This window comes from Cebidichthys violaceus, unplaced genomic scaffold (genome assembly GCF_023349555.1).
Source record: "Cebidichthys violaceus isolate CVI_PGR_0920_01 unplaced genomic scaffold, fCebVio1.0.p SCAF_5, whole genome shotgun sequence".
NCBI lineage: Eukaryota > Metazoa > Chordata > Actinopteri > Perciformes > Stichaeidae > Cebidichthys > Cebidichthys violaceus.
This window is the reverse complement of record NW_027176705.1, coordinates 13628032-13648960: the sequence shown is the minus strand read 5'-3', so window position 1 is coordinate 13648960 and position 20929 is coordinate 13628032. Positions and strand designations below refer to the sequence as shown.

The window sequence follows — 20929 nt, the reverse complement described above, 5'->3', positions numbered from 1 at the left end:
CTGTCGGACCGACCGGCCAACACTCCGTCTGAGTGAGACCGACAGACCGGCCGACACTCCGCCTGGGTGAGGCAGTGAGACCGACCGACCAACACTCTGTCTGAGTGAGGCAGTGAGACCGACGGACTGGCCGACACTCCGTCTGAGTGAGACAAACAGACAGACACTCCATCTGAGTGAGACAAACAGACAGACACTCCGTTTGAGTGACGCTGTCAGATAGAAACTCCGTCTGAGTGACGCAGACAGACAGACACTCCATCCGAATGAGGCAGGCAGACAAACACTCCGTCTAAGTGAGACAAACAGACAGACACTCCGTCTGAGTGACACAAACAGACAGACCGAAACTCCGCCTGAGTGAGACAAACAGACTGTCTGTCTCACTCAGACGCAGTGTATGTCTGTCTGCGTCACTCAGACGGAGTGTCTGTCCTTTTGTCTCACTCAGACGGAGTGTCTGTCTGTTTGTCTCACTCAGACGAAGTGTCGGCTGGTCTGTCGGTCTCACTGCCTCACTTAGGCAGAGTGTCGGTCGGTCTCAATGCCTCACTTAGGCGGAGTGTCGGTTGGTCTCACTGTCTCTCCCAGGCGGAGTGTTGGCCGTTCGGTCGGTCTCACTGCCTCACTCAGGCGGAGTGTCGGTCGGTCTCACTGTCTCACACAGGCGGAGTGTTTGTCTGTTTGTCTCACTCAGGCGGAGTGTCGGTCTGGTTGTCTGTCTCACTCAGGCGGAATGTCGGTCTGGTTGTCTGTCTCACTGATGTGGACTGTCGGTCTGGTTGTCTGTCTCACCCAGACGGAGTGTCGGCCGGTCGGTCGGTCGGTCTCCATACCAACCTTGCAATTTGAAGTCAAAAAGATAACATCAGATGATTTGTCTCTTTATACAGTTGAGACGTTGGCCATTTTAACAGCACTGCAGTGGGTAGAGGAGGTTCGGATAAAAAAGGTAATTGTCTTTTCAGATTCCAGTTCAGCATTATCCTCATTAGAATCATTCACATCCCATAGCAGGCAGGATTTAATTAATAAAATATACGAAACACTGTTCCGACTTAAGAATATGGGTTTGTTTGTATCGTTTATGTGGGTACCAGCACACAGAGGGGTAAAAGAAAATGTAAGAGCAGATAATTTAGCAAAACAAGCTTTAGAAAGTCAGCACAAGATAGCCATTTTATTCAGCAAAGCAGAAGTTGAGGAACTAAATCTAGAAGATGCATTAACCTTGGGGGCAGGAAATGTACTACAATACTTGAAAGAAACAGGATTGAGTAAAAGAATTTAGGTGACCGAAATGATAGAGCTCTTTTTTTTTTCTTTTATTAGTTTTGTTTGTTTGTTTTTTGATTTTGTAAGGGGATAGATACTCTGGTCCACACTCCAATACATTGGAAAGATTGTGGAACACTGGGAAACAAGTCGGAGCACGGCCACCTGGATGGGTTAAAAGTAATGTTCCTGTATGTGTAATGTCTCTTTTACAGGCTTGCCAGCTAGCGGTGGTGACCACGCCGCGGGACGGCCACGCCCTGTGTCTCTTGGGGTCTGGCACAGCTGGCTCAATATGACGACAACCCAAATTCAGACGGGTCAAAGGAAGCCATAGCTGTCTGCATAGTGTGCTCACTGTCTCTGTCTACGGTAACAGTTATGATGGCCTTTTGGAAACGACCTGCTCGTCCACATTAAAGCCCCTTTTTCCTGTTTGCTCAGAACAGAGGTGGTGGCAGGACCGACCGGAGGTTGAAAATCAGAGAGCTGCCAAGCAGTCCATCGCCCAACCAGCAGGAGTGAAGGGGTCCTCTGAGACCAGCGTGGCCAAGAGAGGAGCTAAGCGGACAAATCCAGCCAGAACCCCTGCAGCCAGGTGAGTCGCGCGCTTGGCCGACGTGTTGCGCGGTTGTTTGTTCGCACTGGATGATTTCCTGTGTGATGCTTACTTTTCCTCTCGTCTATCCTGCTGCATATTTATGTCCGGCTTCATGTGGGTTAGCTTCACTGGAACGAGTTTGTTTTCCTCGTAGGAGCTGCAGGGAATTATTTGAATGAAGGAAACATTTTAAAGGTCTTGGAAAGTTTGAGTTTGGCAACGCTTAATTGTGTCAAAAAGAAGTATATTGTATACTGTATATATTCAGTCTGTTGTGTATCAAAACGTAGATTATATGTCTTATGTGTTGTGTCCTGTAGGGGGAGAGCTGGAGCAGCAGCAGCAGTCAGGCCAGAGAGATCAGCCAAACCTTCCAACAAATGAAGCTCTAGCGTAAGTTCAGACAAGAAGACTATACTCATGCATGCCTAAGCCCATAGCTTATTTACCATACATCTGCCGTCACTCCTCATGCATGCATGCATGCACACATTATTTCCTTGTTGTTATTGTTTGGGGCTGTCAATCATGATATCGGCTGTCTAGATCAACTGGTCTCTAGCCAATAGCACAAGGACATCATTAGCATATCATCTTGCCGCTGTCTGTCTTTAAATACGATTGTCTCTCTACCTTCAGTACGTTCACGCTGCTGTTACGGAATCCTCCACCTCCCCATCTCCGCCCAGTCTTCGCAGATTCATCAGCTTCATCAACCTCATCATCCTCATCAGCCACCATCACCACCAGTGTCTGGACTCCACGGAGAGGGATTTATATTGTTGCCGCTCGGGACGATCGCAACTGGATCACAAATCTCCTCGTCGTGTTCAAGCGTCAAAGAAGTTCTGCGTAACTCATGAACGCATCATCTGTCATAATAAATGTTAACTACTTGTTTTTAATTTTATATTCACTTGTCTCTCCTGATTGAACTGCACAAAAGCCCAGCTCCCCACCAACAGGTCTAGACGGGACTGTTGAACCCGAAAAGGTTGAGACAAAAGCATTGAGAGTGACACACATGGATGGATGGAAACCTTTCTACCCCAAAGTCTTAGTTTTTCATGATTGAACAAATGGGATCTGAGATATACGTACATCACCAAATATTAAATTCTCAATCGAAGAGATAAGAGTCACATTGCATCATCACACCTCGCTCTGGTTCTGGTTTCTTTAAACTTTTTTTTTTTTAAAGAATATGTAAATATTAAACAGGTCAAGTATGCAATACAAAAATAGTGTAATTTTGAAACCTCACATATGAGGCATTAAATAACGTCAGCAGCAACTCTTTATTTAATTTTTTACACAATATAATAGTCTGACATACGACCCTAACGTGTGTGTGTGTGTGTGTATATAAACCTTTGACTGTAATATGTCGACAACATGAAAGAAGAATTCTGAACGAGACCAAAGCCTGAAGCAGCTTTTTAGACTCTATTGTGTTCCTAGATAAAGTAATCCTCTAGATAAAGTAATCCTCTAGATAAAGTAACGTAATCCTCTAGATAAAGTAATCCTCTAGATAAAGTAATCCTCTTGACGTTACTTCCTGGTGTTATAAAGGAGCCGTTCATATTAGACACAGGACAATAAGAAAAATGTTTTCTCCAAAAGGCACATTTAATTTCTCAATAAAAAACATTTTAAAAGTGACAACTTGAACAAAACAGGAGAACATCGGCCAACAGTGCAACAAAAGACCAAGAAATGAAATCTTGATCTCTAAAGTCTTCTTCTAAAACTCATTTCTTTTTCCCAATAAAGGCTTTTTTTAATAATATGGGGAATCGCTGTGTTACAGGAATATTTCTCTGCATTACAGGTTAACTCAGCATTCAAGAGACACAATAGAATAAGAACAAAGGATCTCAGAGTTCATTTAAGTAAAATGTTTTTTTTGGCGAAAATTGCAAAAAAAACAAACATCTAGATGCCAAGAGCTGCAGAAGGACGTCGTTGTCTTCTGATAAAAGACGAGTGAGCCTCACAGAAGTGATTCACTTCCTGTTTGTGTCTCGTACAGATCCGGACCTCCTCGGTCTCGGTCTGCGTCTTCACGCCACGTTGGGTTTGGTGACGATGAGCACGCGGACCGTCTGGTGGAAGCCCGAGCACATCAGTTATGTGATTAGACGCTGCAGCCGATCGGACTGACTGACTGGAGTTTCATACCAGAGTGAAGACGGATCACAGATTAAACTCAAGCTTTATATTTGATATGTTTTCTGATTCACCGTTTGGTTTAAATAGATGTTCATTGTAGTCTGAACAATGGACCACAAAGAACTTTCTTCATTTATTAGAAAGATTTGTCTTTTCATGATCTGATATTTCCCTCAATAACTTTTATTATGGAAACAATTAAAGTCAGAGAGCTTTTTACATCATTTATCATCATTTCATTCAGTCACGTGAGACTGATCATTCCTGAGGGTTTTATACCTTAAATTGAACCTGAAACATTGAGCCTAATACATTTATTCCAGTATTCAAGACAAACCATAATCATATTTTGGGTTAATTAATAATGACGTCACAATCTGAATTTCAAAACGTACAAACGCATTCTGCCTTACAAATCGATCCTGCGCACATAAACAGGTCACAGTATGTTAAAGTTGTAACAGTATACAGAGAGAAAACACCGGTACAGTGATGATTACTGGGTGTCTTTATTAGTTACTAGTAGTATTAGTTACTATTATTAAGTACAGTGATCATGTGAACAGACACAAACTTCTCAAAAGTCTCTCCAGCTGTTAAAGCCGATTGACAGCTCAGCTGTGATCAGCTGTGATCAGTGGCCTCCGTCATCAGAAACAAACGTAGCTTCATGTGATGCAACAGAGGAAAGGACGGCTCATGTCTCTTAAAACCTCTTGGACCCTAGCCCTATTTTTAAGCCCTCGGCTTGAAAATAGCACACCCATAGGATAATGAGAGTAGCGTTGCAACGATAAGGGCTATTTTAATAATTTTGGTATTAAAATAACCCTAACACTTGTGAGATGTGTTGATATGTGTAAATATCAGTATATATGTTACTGGTTAAGAGTAAATTAAGATGGCACACAGCACAAATTGAAAATTCTAATTTTCGACTGAAAAAAAAGCAATTTTAGGATATTTCTTTTTAGAAATCATGTAGCTACGAGCTTTCAAGCTCTCCCAGATCATAGAACTATATGTTTAGGGTCTCTATGAAAAAAATTACTTTGATAAAGTGAAGCTTTATCTAGTACATCTTGATCTAGTACAGAGAGGTCAGATGAGGTCAACCAAAATGTAATCTTGTTCCAGCTGTTCCATTGTAATTTTATATACTATATAATTATATATTTCACTTATTTTATCACTAATAGTGTTCAATATATCCATATACAGCAGTTTGGCATCATTTTGAGAGCCTGGATCCTCTCTGAGACTGTTAATGTTTGTCATCCATGGGATTTTATCGTCTGAATTCCAGTTATTTTTTCCTCCAGGGCCTAACAGACTGTGTGAAGGGCCGATTTGACCCAATGAACCTTCAATAGACAGCCTGCTCTGTTGAGACAACCCAACATTGGCATAAATGTGGCGAGTGGGTCTGCCTAGGGGGCGCTATATGGATTGTGATACTTGGTATTATATGTAGCTTTGTCACGGAGTGTCTGTCTGTCGGCCTCACTCAGACGGAGTGTCGGTCTGTCGGTCTCACTCAGACGGAGTGTCGGTCTGTCGGTCTCACTCAGACGGAGTGTCGGTCTGTCGGTCTCACTCAGGCGGAGTGTCGGCCGGTCTGTCGGTCTGTCGGTCTCACTCAGACGGAGTGACGGTCTGTCTGTCTCACTCAGACGGAGTGAGACCGACTGGCCGACACTCCGTCTGAGTGAGACAGTGAGACCGACCGACCGGCCGACAGTCCGTCTGAGTGAGACCGACAGACCGGCAGACCGGCCGACACTCCGCCTGAGTGAGACAGACAGACACTCCATCTGAGTGAGACAAACAGACAGACACTCCATTTGAATGACGCAGACAGACAGACACTCCATCTGAGTGACGCAGTCAGATAGACACTCCGTCTGAGTGACGCAGACAGACAGACACTCCGTCTGAGTGACGCAGACAGACACATACTCTGTCCGAATGACGCAGACAGACACACACTCCATCCGAGTGAGGCAGACAGACAAACACTCCGTCTAAGTGAGACAAACAGACAGATACTCCGTCTGAGTGACACAAACAGACTGTTTGTTTCACTCAGATGGAGTGTTGGTCTGTCTGTCTCACTCAGACGGAGTGTATGTCTGTCTGCGTCACTCAGACGGAGTGTCTGTCCGTTTGTCTCACACAGACGGAGTGTCTGTCTGTTTGTCTCACTCAGACGGAGTGTTTGTCTGTCGACCTCACTCAGACGGAGGGTCTGTCTGCGTCACTCAGACGGAGTGTCTGTCTGTCGGTCTCACTCAGACGGAGTGTCGGTCTGTCTGTCTCACTCAGATGGAGTGAGACCGACTGGCCGACACAACATTTAATGGTCTTGGAAAGTTTGAGTTTGGCAACGCTTAATTATGTCAAAAAGAAGTCCTGACTGTATATATTCAGTCGTCTGTTGTGTATCAAAACGTAGATTATATGTCTTATGTGTTGTGTCCTGTAGGGGGAGAGCTGGAGCAGCAGCAGCAGTCAGGCCAGAGAGATCAGCCAAACCTTCCAACAAATGAAGCTCTAGCGTAAGTTCAGACAAGAAGACTATACTCATGCATGCCTAAGCCCATAGCTTATTTACCATACATCTGCCGTCACTCCTCATGCATGCACACATTATTTCCTTGTTGTTATTGTTTGGGGCTGTCAATCATGATATCGGCTGTCTAGATCAGCTGGTCTCTAGCCAATAGCACAACGTCACAAGGACATCATTAGCCTATGTCATCTTGCCGCTGTCTGTCTTTAAATATGACCGTCTCTCTACCTTCAGTAATTCATGCTGCTGATACGGAACCCTCCACCTCCCCATCTCCGCCCAGTCTTTGCAGATTCATCAACTCATCATCTTATCAACCTCATCAGCCACCATCACCACCAGTGTCTGGACTCCACGGGGGGATTTATATTGTTAAATCACAACTCAATCACAAATCTCCTCGTCGAGTTCAAGCGCCAAAGAATTTTCTGCGTAACTCATTAACGCATCATCTGTCATAATAAATGTTAACTACTAGTCATTCACTTGTCTCTCCTGATTGAACTATACAAAAGCCCAGCTCCACACCAACAGGTCAAGACAGGACTGTTGCCCCGAAAAGGTTGAGACAGCGGCGGGTAAGGAGAGACAAAAGCATTGAGAGTGACACACATAGATGGATGGAAACCTTTCTACCCCAAAGTCTTAGTTTTTCATGATTTAGAGCCAACAAATGAGATATGAGATATACGTACATCACCAAATATTAAATTCTCAATCTAAGATAACTGAGTCACATTACATCATCACACCTCGCTCTGTTTCTGGTTTCTTTAAACTTTTTTTTTTAAGAATATGTAAATATTAAACAGGTCATGTATGCAATAAAAAAATATTGTAGTTGTGTCATTTTGAAACCTCACATATGAGGCATTAAATAACGTCAGCAGCAACTCTTTATTTAATTTTTTACATGACTTACAAAGTGCTCATGGTAAAGATGAGAGCCTTTATATTGTTACAGTCATTTCTTTTGTAATTGTGCATGCAGCTAAGTTGTGCTTGAAATACAAAGAAAGATAAATTTGTCTGTTTCAATGATTTATTGTAGTTGTTCACTGTTACGTCTTTAGGGTGAACACATTTAAACTTATGTAAACACAGACACACAATTCAGTGTTAAAAATACACTTTCATGTGTCATAAAACGACACTGGGAGTGTCAGATATTTAACACTACTAAAGAGTTAAAATATTAACACTATCCAAAGTGTAAATTTAACTCGGAACCTGTGAGAATTATATAAACACTGGCATAGTGTTAATTTGAACACTAAGCGAGTTGAATTCACACTTCCGATTTTGCTGTGTATGGACCTCAAATGAACAACGTCTTCCGGCAGTAGCAGCCATACTGTTGAGATTTCTTGCGAAACTTTCTAGTCATCTATTAGACTGCAGTTAGAAGCATGCATTCCCCTCCAAACTCAGCCTCATCACTAAAATATACTGACGTCTTGTACAAAAAGGGTTTCAGGCAAACAGTTCATGTGAAACATTTCATTAACAGCTGGATGTTTCTCTTCCTGGTGCTCTTTGGTCATCGTCGTCTCACGACAGCGTGCAGGTGGAGGACTTTGGCTGCTGCTCCAGGATCGATTCACGTCGCAGGTCGTTGGGCAAAGCGCCGTCTGCTCCCCAGAGAGTGAGCTCGTCGTAGATTCCCGTCTCGATCATCTCCTCCTGCCAGGGGATGGAGATGTTCCCAGAGGCAAACTCATCAAAAAAATCCCTGTCCTTGTTGTCTTCCAACTGCACGCCTTTAACCGTGGAGAAGGCCCCGACGTCGCCGATGTCCTTGGCATAAACTGTTTTTGAGTCTGGCACGAAGGGCGGGGTGAGGATCCCTGAGGAGTGTATAAAACAAAAATCATCTCAACACTTTTGACTCAACAGAAAAGTCTCTGTTTTCAACCAGGTCTCAGCACAAGGTGTTCATCAGTGTGTTTTACAGAATGGATGAAAACATGCAAAGACAGATTTCTGTCAATCATCCAATAAATTGGGCGCCTCTAAAAGATGCTGTACCCCCATACATGGAAACGTTTTAAAAATCAAACAAAATGTAGCAAAAACCACAAAAAAGAGACACAAAACAGAGTGAAAGAAATAAGAAAAACACACCTTTAGTTATCTTTTATCAAAAACTGTGTGGGTGTGTTTTGATCCGTTTGATAGTATCCTGGACACATCACAACTGTCCCCACAACTGAATGTTTCTAAATCCTGATTCTCAGCTAGTTAACAACACAAAAACTACAAAAATATCATGTGAAAAAGCCCAAACTGTTCAAACGTGTCACGCTCACTGCTCAAAGTAAGAATCTGATTTACAAAATATGGTTTCAGGACATAAGAAAATATTGGAAACTGCCCAAAGAGAGCATAAAAGCGACATAACTCTCCTCTATGAAATAACCATAACATTCTTCAAGATGTGCATATATGATGCAAATATATGTATGTACTTCAGCAGTATGCAATATGGAAATACTTTTATAAAACTAAATGAATGAGCAAAAAGTAATTAAAACTGTAAAAAGCTGCAGAAACAGATTTGTGCAGACAAAACAGGCAAACGTTGTGAATCTTTACTGATATGAAGTGCAGACCTGCATTGAGTTTCCTCCAGTTGATCTCGCTGAAGAAGGCGTGCGTCCTGATCTCGTCACATGATCCGTTCTTGAAGCCGAGCCTCTTGTCGACCTCTTTGAACAGCAGACCCTCACAGATGGACCGCGCCTTCTCACTGAACTTCTCTGGATACGTTACTGGATCATTCAGAATCCGCTTCTTCACCACCTTGTTCTCCACCTCGAAACAGCACAAAGAAGAATGAGAGATTCATTTGTTCCTCTCATTTAATGAGTCCAACTTTGACACATTTTTCTCTGAAACGTCTAGAAAACGCACCGGACTGTCACACCTGTATGTCAAGCTGGGTTTTTGTCCTGTCTCCACGTTTGTTTTGTGACTTCCTGTTTTATTTTGGAAATTAACTCTCCTCTCGTTTCAGGTTCCTTGCCCTTCCTCATGTGTCACCAGTCTGATTGTCTTCCCTGATTCCTGATTGTGTCCACCTGTTCCCCCACTTCCCTCATGTGTACTTATAGTCTGCGTCTCCCCTTGTCCTGTGCCAGTGTGTCATGTCCTTTCGTCTTGCACACCCGCCCTATGCTAGTATCAAGTCCAAGTCACAGTTTTGTCTGTCCCGAACCTTGTTATTGAGTCCTTGGTTGGCCTTGTGCCGTTTATTGATTCACAGCCCTTAGAATTATTTCAGAGCCTTTTTGTTAGTGACTGATTATTTTCTTGTTTCCTCGGTAAGAGAGATTTTGGTTTTGCATTTTTGCCTTTTTGACTATTCAGCTCTTCGAGTTAAATCAGAGCATTTTACTTGTAGTTTAATACCTTCCTCGAGAAGAGATTTTTGGTTTGGCTTTTGCCGTTTTGACTTTGCAGCTCTTGAGTTAAATCAGAGCATTTTTAGTTCTACTTTGTTATTTTCTTCTTTCCTCGCTAAGAGAGGTTTTTGTTGGCTTCCCGTATTTAATATTGCCCAGCTCCATTAGTTTAGCCAGAGCATTTCCCCGTTCTTCCCTCTTCGGAGGAGTTTTTTGTTTCCAGGGATTTCCCTGTGTATTTTTGTTGGAAATAAAAGATTGTCAGCTGAACCTCTACTCTGCGTCCGAGTCCTCCTCAAGAGCTCCCTTCGTGACACCGGACATTCTTAAGGAATAACCAATCGAGGCATTTACCTGCACAACTCTTATTTTGTATTTATTTGGGGTTATATTCTGGATATTCAGGTTTATGTACAGGCACAGTTATCCGCATATGCTGTACAATACCACTGTAAATCCTCTATAAAGTAAGCATGTACATCAAGGCACATAAATGCTAATAATAAAATCAGTTCTCTTTAACGTTAATGCAGGAGAGAAAAGTAATACTTTTGATACTTGAATTTGATGCTAATTTAAATGTTTTCAGAGGCAAATATTGTCGTTTTGTACACATATAGTTACTTTGCAGATTTTACAAACAAAATATATCATTCATTATAAAATGTGATGCAGTGCTATAGATTAAACAAAACAGCATACAAAGTAGTTGGCTAGAAGTGTCCACAAGTACTTTTACTTTAGTATGTTAATAATGATTTTGTACTGTAGCAAGCACTGTTCCAGTGTATTGGAGTTAATTGGAGGGTGATTCAGACCACCTGTTGTGCAAGGTGTGAGGACAGGCTTCTAATTAGGAAGTGAGAGAAACTTGGTGCATTTCCTCTCTCGGCCAATCAGGGTGTGACGACGCCCTTCCTTTAGGGCTAAAGAGAGGTGGGGAACAACACACTCAGCGCGTTCTGATCCTTCCTTGATTTAATCCAAACCTAATTTTATCAGATTTAGCCAGAAACTCTGGTTTTTAGGTCTTTTTTAGACTTCTTTGCGGTCTTAGTGTGATTCTGAACTTTGTGAAAGTAGAGTGAACATTAGAGAATACCTTTCCATTAGGTTTCCTGCATCAGGGAAAATCTTGGTGCAAAGAGTTTGTGCTTACCTAACGATACACACCCTCTATTTAGTGCATTGGTTTATTTTCACTGAAACCCCAATTATACACATTTCCTTATTATCGAAGAGGCATTTTATTATAGTTGAAGAGGCCTTTGTTCACTGAGAAGAGACTTGTGAGATGTGTTTCTTCAAATATTCCTGTATTATGTGGTTGGAAACGAGTTTTAAGCCTGATCTAAACTGATCTAATCTAGGGAATCTGTATCCACAGAAGTCAAATATTCTACTTGTAACAAAGTACTTCTGCAGAGTGCTACTTTTATTTAAGTGAGAAGTATGAGTACTTCTTCTACCACTGGTTAAATGAGGGCTTCATGTTTCACAGCAGTGTCAGCTTCAGGCCACAAGTGGGCAAAGTTGAGCCATAAAATCTTTAAAAAAAACGTTGCTGTATTACTATGAACATCACTTGACAGAAAGACTAACAGCTAGAAGACTGTGACAAAAAAGACAGCGAGAGAAAAAAAGCACACAATAAATGTAAAAACAGCTCTGAATGTGGATTGAGGATCGGAGAAACAGGTCATATACAGAATATTTACCTTCTCTCCTCGGGTCCTGAAGGGTCCCTTAGCAGCCATAAACTCATACAGAGTGACCCCCAAAGTGAAGTAGTCGACGGAGAAGTTGTACTCTTCTCCTTTCAGCAGCTCAGGAGCCATGAAACCTGCCGACAGTAGAAAAGAGGTTTCAGTTTCACTACATTTGGATAAGTCCTAAATAATAAATACTTAAAAAAAATCTCAAAGAGTCACATTATCAGATTTCACTCCCTTAAAAATACAGCTGCTACTATTAAAAGCTACAGTAAGTCACATATACACCTGTTACTTGAGTATTTCTATTTATACACTACTGTATGTGCTACTTTTACTACACTGCATTTCAGAGGGAAAAGTTCTTACTCCTACGTATGTATTCACTTGTGCAGTGACTGGTTACAGAATTAGTTTGTTCAAATTATTAACTCAGAAAACAAAAGGATTACTTTACATTAAACGATCTAATGTATTGTAGTTCTTGTATACAGTATGTTTGGCGTTGCACCAACCGATTAGGCCGTAGCCAGGGTTTTAGAAATACTGTCTTAATTCCTCCAGGCAGAACACCACCCAACTGAGAAATATCAACAATATGGTATGAGATAATACCAGCTCCAGCATCATGCATAGCATCTATTCATACTGATACACAGTGATTATATTCAGGTCTGGTATTTGTTTTGTTTGTTTGCAGCATTCTTTCAGTCATTCAGGGATCACTGGTTGGTTGGGTGAAGCTACATGTCCTATATTAACTACGGAGTGAGACAGAGCTGTGTGGTTTTGCAGGTGTGGTTGTCGTTCACAGATCCTGTTGTAAGAGCAACTAAATACAGATAAATGTCAGCTTGGTGTTGTTTCAACTGTACCTGGAGTCCCGGCGTAGCCCTTGATTTTGAACTGATAATCAGCCAGCTCCACAGCCAGACCAAGGTCAGAGATACGCACGTTACCTGCGAGAACAAACACACACCTGGGTAAAGTCAAGAGCCGTGCGCGTCACTGATACCAATGTTGACCTGCAGCAATAGGTCTCTGACACGTTTAGCTGTAGTGGCATGATAACGGAAAGACGTCCTTGTGTTGGAAGTGAGACTCAGCGTGTAACGTTACTGAAGGTGTGAAGGTGTGAAGTGTGTTTACACAGCATGTGTGTGCGTGTGTGTGTGTGTGTGTGTGTGTGTGTGTGTGTGTGTGTGTGTGTGTTTTGACCTCAAGAGGACAATAATGAGACATACTTTTTAAAGTCAAGGTGAGGGACTTCATCACAAGTAATATAAGCTAGTATATCTGTTCAAAACTCCAGGAAACCACAGAGTAAAACCACTTATTAAACAAACAAGATATATAACATGTTAATCAGTGAGCTTTTGAGCTGCTGGTAGGTGGATTTTGCCATCTTTGAACAGAACCACGCTAGCCATCCCCCCTTGTTTTCAGTCTTAATGCTAACATTAAGCTTCGCTAACCCTCTCCCGGCTACGACTTCATGTAAAACAGACAGACATGGCAGCGGCATCAAAACTCTTGGCAAGAAAGTGAATGAGCAAATTTCTAAACTGTCAAACTATTGTTTTAATAAAATATTCTATTGGTCCAACCAAATGACAGTATCCCATAATTTACTGTTGAACCAATATGGTGTAAAACTGACCTCTAAAACAAGATTCATCAACAGTACAACAACAAACACACTCATGTACTCATCTTTATGAGTACATGAGTGTCTGACCTTGATTGTCCAGCAGCACGTTCTCTGGTTTGAGGTCTCTGTAGATGATCCTCTTCTGGTGGAGGTGCTCCAGGCCCTGAATGATCTGAGCAGCGTAGTAACAGGCCCGCGGCTCGTCCAACCCCGGGTTGTCCTCATCCACGTTATAAATGTGATACCTGGTGGCCCAATAGAGAGGGTGTAGGGTGTGTAGACCTCTATTTTAACCATACCGTGCGCCAAATTGTTTTCATTTCATTCACACTGACATTTAAAACGATCTGTTAATAAAAAAAAAGAGAATCATCAGGTAACTGGCACCATGTAGCAAACCATTTATTCCATTGTTAAGGCTACATGAAATAACTCAAAAGCCTCAGATTTAAATTTCAATGCATAATCCCTATTTTTAAATATAAACTGTTAACATTGGGATGCAAGACGTCTCAATTAGATTCTGAGAGGCTGAAGCATAAAAGACTGAAATATGCAGATGCTGTGGTCAGTGTATGTCAGTGAGTGAGATCTAACCTCAGGTCTCCTCCGTTCATGATGGTCATGACCAGACACAGCTCTGTTTTTGACTGGAAGGCGTACGCCAAAGAGACAATGAACCTGCTGTGAACTCGAGCCAGGATGCACTTTTCCACCATAGCCCCCTTCAGGACGGGAAGGGACAGCAGAAATGAGCACATGTTTACAGTGTTTACAGCTGTCATCTTCATCGGACATAGTAACGACACACTAACCTGTCTGCACATAATTTATCTTAGTTTGCTGTAAAACGTGTCAGGTTATCAAAGAAACAAGGTGAAGCAATAGCTTAGCTACACTACATTGAAGTCTAATTTCCTCGTAATAAACTTTCTTTCCTTTTCCACACTATAGAAGGTCAATGAATTGACGTTGTCAAGCTTTAGCATGTGCATTAAAACAGGTGTGACACATCTGGAAGCTCTGACATCTGATACTTGAGAATTGGCTGCACAACAGCTTTGCAACATCCAGTCAAGAAACTAATTTCTAAAGATACATGTTTGCATTTGAATGCATCGTTTCAGTCAACTTTCATCAGAAACTCGTTATTCCATATAAAGCGGCCTACACGCAGCTAACCATATTGTATAGTATCGGACGTTGTTCACTTTGGTGCAGCAACATCAGCATTAACAGTATTGTACAGGGAGTTATATTTTGAACATTTTGTTTAATCTGTCAAGGCATAGTAAGCTAATACATTTTGAACAGAAGTTATATTTAGATTGTTTTTATGTCGATTGAGCAGATGATTAGGAAATCCACTCCAGCGCTGCTCCATTTATAAAAATGGCAGGATTGGCACTTTATAAGGAGATCAGCATGCTCTTATGCTGAGGACACTAATCATTTAAGCCAAAGATTGTCTAACGTCTTCTGCAAGCCTTCATGTAGTCACTGAATGTTGTTTAGACGGGGGGATTACAACAAGAAACAAACTAGACCTCAACGTTTGTTTCTGTACAAACTGCAATGTTTACTAGACGGTGATACCTTCTCTTGTGCAGCTACATCTGCAGAAGTTACACTCCTGATGAGAAAGAACTTGTCTTCTTACCTCATTGCCTTTTCTCTTCTTCAGCCTCTTCTTGTTGAGCTTTTTGCAGGCGTACAGTTTCCCCGTGGCCTTCATCTGACAGGCAGACACTTCCCCGAAACCCCCTTTCCCCAAAACACGGAAATCCAAAAACCAATCCTCACCCATGGGCTGCATCTCCAACCACTTCCACTGCAGAAACCTTTTCAGATACATACTCTCCAGGAAGAAGGTGTAGGGCGCTTCCTTGAGAAAGCCCATCACATTGTCCATGGTCTCACTGAAAAGCTCATCCCCGGCCTCTTGGTGTTTCTCTTTGACCTTTGTGATGCCGTTTTCTGGCAGGAAGGGGCAGAAATACTTGGCGTCAGGCTCCATGTACCGGGACAAGATCTTGCTGGCTTTCTTGGCTCGATCCTCATCCTCGGCCATGTTGTATTCCTCAATATCCTTCCACAGGCGGCAGGGGCCTTTATAGTCTTTGTTGGAGTCCAGGAACTCTTGGAAGAGACGTTTGCCGATGGGCTGCTCCACACAGACTGTGTGGAAGCCCAGATCTAAAGTCTCCCGCAGGCCTTCACACACTGTGATGTGAGGCAGCTTCAGGCGGGAGTGGTACTTCCTGTCTCGGTTGGATGCAGGGTTGGCAGTGCCATCAAAGCTCCCGCGGGCTGAGATGTAGGCAGAGTTGGCCACCACTGTCGTCAGGCCACCGATATCCATGGCGACGCAGTTGAAAAGTGAGGAGGAGGGACGGAGAAAAGTGCGAGGTGCAGCAAAAAGCTACAGAGAAGAGATGCAGGAGTGGAGGTGACCAGACGGCACAAAGAAGAGGAAAGCAGCTGAGATGCAGATGATGTGTGATTGATTCCCAGATAAGAACGAGATGTGGTGCAGATTGTGAACTCTTCAGAAGCAGAGGATATTGTACATCCCACCGCTTGCTCGCTGCAGACAGCCACAGAGAGCTCAGTGTTTCCCTGTCATTAAACCTGAGAGTCCCTTTCACACACATGCAGACACACACATGTGGATCTACCTGACTCATCACCTTTCCCCAAAGGGATTTATCCACTCTGTAACACTGTAATGCTTTATCCTGCACAAACCCACGTGCATCCTGTAGAGGAAGAGAAGGGAACAAAACAAAGACTCGGGAAACGTGATGGAGAGGAGAGACAGAAAGGAGGAGGGATGAATGTGGTTATGCATGTAGTGGGCTGGTAATGACAGGAATGCAATGCAGCGAAGCTGAGAGAGAGAGAGACAGAGAGCGAGAGAGAGAGAGAGAGATAAACAAAAGTAGCCTCGGCTATAATAATACGTCTGCACAGTTCTAGTTTTGTATTCTTTTGGTCTTATTTTGTCTATTTAAACCTTATCTCTCTATTCCCTTTTACCGGAAACAAACACCGATCCAATCTAAAAACCTGCAAGGATTCCTCTAATAATTGCTAGCAGTAGCATTTAGCTCAAAGTATCTTTTAAGTCAGAGCTAGCATGGCTGCAGACTTGTAGTCTTGGTTTGTGTTTGTGTCATGGGGCACGTTGGTTTAGAGGGGACGCCCATGGCCGTACAAAAAGACACAGAGAGTTCTAACAATGGTGATAAAGACATAATGATACGGATTATGGGCGCTGGGCTTTGTCATCCATCTGTCCTCTCAGATTTCTGTTGCTTACAATATGATAAAGGTAGAAATGTAACAAATGTAAAAATGCCCTAGTGGGGATGTCATTTAATCAATCTAGTCGATGGAAATCAATTACTGGTAATAATTTATGTTGTGTTACAAGCAGCCATGCTAGCACCTCCGTGGAGTTGTGCTTTAGCACGGCGGTGCTTTGACCTAAATGCTGATGTCAGCATGCTAACATGGCCACAATTGTCACCTTTGGCTCTGGGAACTTGTGATGGGCATTTTTTTTTACCATTTTGATCTAATCTATAACAATATTGTTACAGTATCCAGTCCCGTTAAAATGTCCTCTTTCATAACTGTGAATGTTTAAACCCCAGATCATCTCTTTGGCGGGTACAGAATCAATGAGAGACAGACTTTGGTTTTATGTTTCAGTTCATATGCAGTCGTTCACCTTGACTGTTGTCATCAGTGACCCATGTGGTTCAAGGTGATCCTCAGGTCCCTCTGAGGAGGGACGGACGTTGTTGCTGAAGAAGGAAGTTCCCCTGTTTCTACTTTGTCCCCCCTCAGCCTCCGTACTGCCAGCATGCCCACCTTATCTTGGCCTTATAAATAGTGAACACGAGATAACGCATTCATCACACTCTGGAGCGACGTCCAGGGAGTTTTAGCTTACATAACTGTAAAAGGAAGACAGGGACCAAAAAAGACATAAGAACACACCTGAAAGTGCCTCAAATTCTTTGGGGAGGGACAGGAAGGAGAGAGGAGAAACAAATATCACCGTTTGAATCTCACTGTCAGTGAGGGAGAGAGGAGGAGAAGTAAAAGGTAAAGTTGAGTGAAGGGAAGAAAAGGTCTGCTCATCATGGCCGCCTTGAAGGAGAAGAGGAGTTGTGGGCAACGATGTGAAGACTTTGGTCATTTTGTCTGGAACTCCGATGAAGGGAAGTTAATGGGGAGAACACCAGAGAAATGGGGTAATTATAACTTCATTAACTTCTCTTGTACAACATTAAATAATATAATACAGTGCAGGGGCTCAGTATTAAATACGAGACTGCACGTATCATTTATAAGACTGTAGTTTGTAGCGCTAAGCGCGATTCATTCACTGCTGGTGAGGGTCTGCTTTCTAATTTCACCAGCAGTGACTGAGAAACACGTTACTATAGGCTACTTGTTTTTGACTAACAGCACTTTAAGCACCAGAGGGACCTTTGAATTAAATTAACATGTTTTAATTAATGTTCTTCAGTGAAGCATAAGCTGGCAATGCAGGCTTCCTCCAACAATTAAACAAACAAATATGTATTTTAAAAAAAGGTTTTCATGTCAGTAAAATATGATAAGAATTTTAAGACATAAAATAGTGCAGCATGGTATGTACTTAAATGTATAACTATGCTTTACATTTTATAAGATCTTCTTATGTTTTTGTGAATATAATTTAAACCTGCAAAGCAAATGTGCTTTTACGTTACATCCCACCACTCCATGTGAGCATTGGCATGTAAATGATGCACCACATACATGCAACGCTGTGTGTGTGTGTGTGTGTGTGTGTGTGTGTGTGTGTGTGTGTGTGTGTGTGTGTGTGTGTGTGTGTGTGTGTGTGTGTGTGTGCTACAGTAAAAGATAAACACCCATCATGAACTTATACGAACCGTTCTGTCACTTTTCCTGTACTTTTAATATCACCACAGCGAGTGTGTATGTTTGCAGCTTGTGGACAGAGAAAGATAAGCCTGCTGTTGTGATAAGCCCCCCCCCCCCCTCTGTTTGATCTTACAATCAGAGTAAATTGAGCTCATATCGACAGAGAACACTTTGACCTCTGTGAAGGTGGACATACATTTTTCTCCGTCTCTATTTTACTGTTATTACACTGTGTGTTAATAAAAAACCTCTCGTTCACAGTGTACATCAGTCTGTATTATGTGGCCTTCTACGCGGTGATGACGGCCCTCTTTTCTCTGGCCATCTGGACGCTCATGTACACTTTGGATCCGTACGCCCCGGACTACCAAGACCGGTTAAAATCTCCGGGTAACACAACAACAACAACAACAACAACAACAACATGAGTTAAGACAGTGATGACTTGAAAATTAAACCTCAGTTAACCAGCTGTTTTTTTGCCTCTCTGTTCAGGGGTCATGGTGTGGCCGAACACTTACGGGGAGGAAATTGTTGAAATCAACTACAACACATCAGACAAGGCCAGCTGGATGAAGATGACCAACATCCTTAATGAGTTCCTGAAGCGTTAGTATTTACTTACTCTGCCCTGATGGACCGACACGATTTAATGTAAAAAAAGACATTTAAGTCTGTATTTCTGTCTTTCTCTGTCAGCCTACAATGACACCAAGCAGCTTGAATGTAACAAATATAACTGCACAAAGGGAAAGTACTTCATCCAGGACACCTTCTCTGCCCCTCACCACACCAAGTGGGCATGCCCCTTCATGCAAAGCATGCTGGGAGACTGTTCAGGATTTGAGGACCCGACCTTTGGCTACAACTGCTCCATGCCTTGTGTCATCATTAAGATGAACAGGGTAGGTTTAATCCATTAATAACCTTCTAATATCAGATTAAACAGTAATGACTAAAGTCACATGTTCTGTTTTGTCTCTGCAGATCATCAACTTTTTGCCCACTAATAACACTGACCACGTCCCTTATGTCAACTGCACTGTACTGGTGAGCAACAACTGCAGACACCGACTTTAACGGCATGCATTAAAGAAAATGTGTCTGAAGTTTTACATGTTATTTTCAGGGAGTACTGCAGTGATTTAGACTTGCACTTCTATAAAGTTGGAGGGCTTCCCGAGAGACAAATCAAAGATCATAATTGATGCATCAGAGGCTGAGATATGCAAGTTTTATGAATTTTGAGTCAGTAGCTTTTTCTGAAATCCTGCTGACAAACAAAACAAAACATAACCTCCTTAATGGAGGTAATTATACAACTGTTTTCTCAGGCTGAGTAAACTGATCTTCCTTAGTAAAATTGGTGCCCCATTAAATACGATGAAATTCTGTGTCTATGCTCATGTCTATGTTTAGGAAGGACAAAACAATGTGGACAAAATCGAGTATTTCCCGGAATGTGCAACTATGGATTTATCTTACTTCCCTTACTACGGAAAACTGGCACAGGTGAGCGAGAATCAAGATCTGTTCCTGTCCTTAAAAATGTGCTCTTTAAAAGTAAATCTGAATCACATAAACACACATGCCATGTAAATTTGTGAGATTTAAAGGTGCTGGTAGAAGGAAAGGCTAGCTGCTTCCCCCTGTGGGCAGTCTTAATGCTAAGCTAACAACATACTAATCAGCTTGTGGTATCAATCTTAAGTTATTCTTCTTAAACACAACACTTTCAACAATCTCTGCTTTGCCTCCTTCCTCCTTTTCTTCAGCCTACTTACGTCAACCCGCTGGTGGCCGTTCGGTTCAGCCTGGTCGGAAAGAAGCAAGCCAAGATCCAGTGCAGAGTGGTCTCCAAACAGATCAGCTATGAAAACTTCCACGACCCCTATGAGGGAAAAGTCATCTTCCAAGTCAAAGCAGTGAAATGAGAAGATGCTCTGACATCCCATAATCACGTAACAAGGAACCTTTCAGTGTCGGAGATAGAGCAGGCGTCTACAGATCCACACTGACTGTTATTTAACAACCTTGGAGCCACTTGTATTCAACAGTTTAGGCCCACTTGTAAATGTCTGTGTGGTGCGTTGAAAATAATTTGTCATGCTTTGCTATTTGATTCATGACCTTCTTTGTCATCTGATTTTTTTACCCATGACATAAAAAATAAAATCTATAAATCTATGTGTTGTTATGTAACACGACGCACGTTAACAAACTCCAGCATCTGTCTGCATGTGTCTCTCTCTCCTCTCTTCACAGTCAAGAAAGGAACAACAATCTGAGGACGTCTAAGGGGAAAATACTAGATTCTTGAGGTGGATTTGAGATTTTTTTAAAACAACACTGCAGAAAATGTTGACAAATGTTGCTAATGCAGATGAAAAACCTCAAGTTCTGTTTGGTCTCATCTGGCAGAGTTGCCTGCTTGTAGTTTCGGGATGATTAGATTTAGTAGTGGAAGAAGTCTTCAGATCCTACTAACTACTAACACCACACTGAGAAAATACTCAACTACAAATAAAGTCCTGCATTCAAAACCTTACTTAAGTAAAAATATCTAAGTATTATCAGCTAAATTTACTGAAGTAT

At 42.2% G+C, this 20929-nt stretch overlaps 2 protein-coding genes and 1 long non-coding RNA gene across 4 annotated transcripts; 2 read left to right on the top strand and 1 right to left on the bottom strand.

Moving 5' to 3' along the window:
- Positions 1 to 374: 374 nt before the first annotated feature.
- Positions 375 to 2786, top strand: LOC137887599 (uncharacterized). The gene is made up of 3 exons (XR_011105060.1): positions 375 to 1873; positions 2197 to 2269; positions 2516 to 2786. It is a non-coding gene; the product is annotated as an uncharacterized lncRNA (long non-coding RNA).
- A 5307-nt stretch (positions 2787 to 8093) lies between these two features.
- grk1a (G protein-coupled receptor kinase 1 a) lies at positions 8094 to 15757 on the bottom strand. Its single transcript, XM_068730523.1, has 7 exons — positions 15051 to 15757; positions 13988 to 14115; positions 13478 to 13635; positions 12615 to 12698; positions 11746 to 11870; positions 9236 to 9437; positions 8094 to 8470 (listed from the first exon to the last, which is right to left on the bottom strand). Exons 1-7 carry the CDS (start codon positions 15750 to 15752, stop codon positions 8175 to 8177), a joined length of 1695 nt encoding a protein of 564 aa, XP_068586624.1. The 5' UTR covers positions 15753 to 15757; the 3' UTR covers positions 8094 to 8174.
- Positions 15758 to 17330: 1573 nt separating this feature from the next.
- LOC137887545 (potassium-transporting ATPase subunit beta-like) lies at positions 17331 to 20555 on the top strand. 2 transcript variants are annotated; one of them, XM_068730624.1, is made up of 7 exons: positions 17331 to 17655; positions 18596 to 18724; positions 18830 to 18943; positions 19034 to 19239; positions 19322 to 19384; positions 19754 to 19846; positions 20110 to 20555. In XM_068730624.1, exons 1-7 carry the CDS (start codon positions 17544 to 17546, stop codon positions 20266 to 20268), a joined length of 876 nt encoding a protein of 291 aa, XP_068586725.1. In that variant the 5' UTR covers positions 17331 to 17543; the 3' UTR covers positions 20269 to 20555. The 2 variants fall into 2 exon arrangements, with proteins under 2 accessions (XP_068586725.1, XP_068586727.1); XM_068730626.1 differs by lacking the exon at positions 19322 to 19384.
- Positions 20556 to 20929: the final 374 nt, after the last annotated feature.

Coding starts and splice junctions, on each gene's coding strand:
- LOC137887545 (XM_068730624.1), top strand. CDS start 17,544: ATGGCCGCCTTGAAGGAGAAGAGGAGTTGTGGGCAACGATGTGAAGAC. Junction 19,240..19,321: donor TCATCATTAAGATGAACAGG/GTAGGTTTAATC, acceptor TTGTCTCTGCAG/ATCATCAACTTTTTGCCCAC. Junction 19,847..20,109: donor ACTACGGAAAACTGGCACAG/GTGAGCGAGAAT, acceptor CCTTTTCTTCAG/CCTACTTACGTCAACCCGCT.
- grk1a (XM_068730523.1), bottom strand. CDS start 15,752: ATGGATATCGGTGGCCTGACGACAGTGGTGGCCAACTCTGCCTACATC. Junction 12,699..13,477: donor CGTGCTGCTGGACAATCAAG/GTCAGACACTCA, acceptor TTGTTCTCGCAG/GTAACGTGCGTATCTCTGAC. Junction 8,471..9,235: donor CTGGAGGAAACTCAATGCAG/GTCTGCACTTCA, acceptor TACACTCCTCAG/GGATCCTCACCCCGCCCTTC.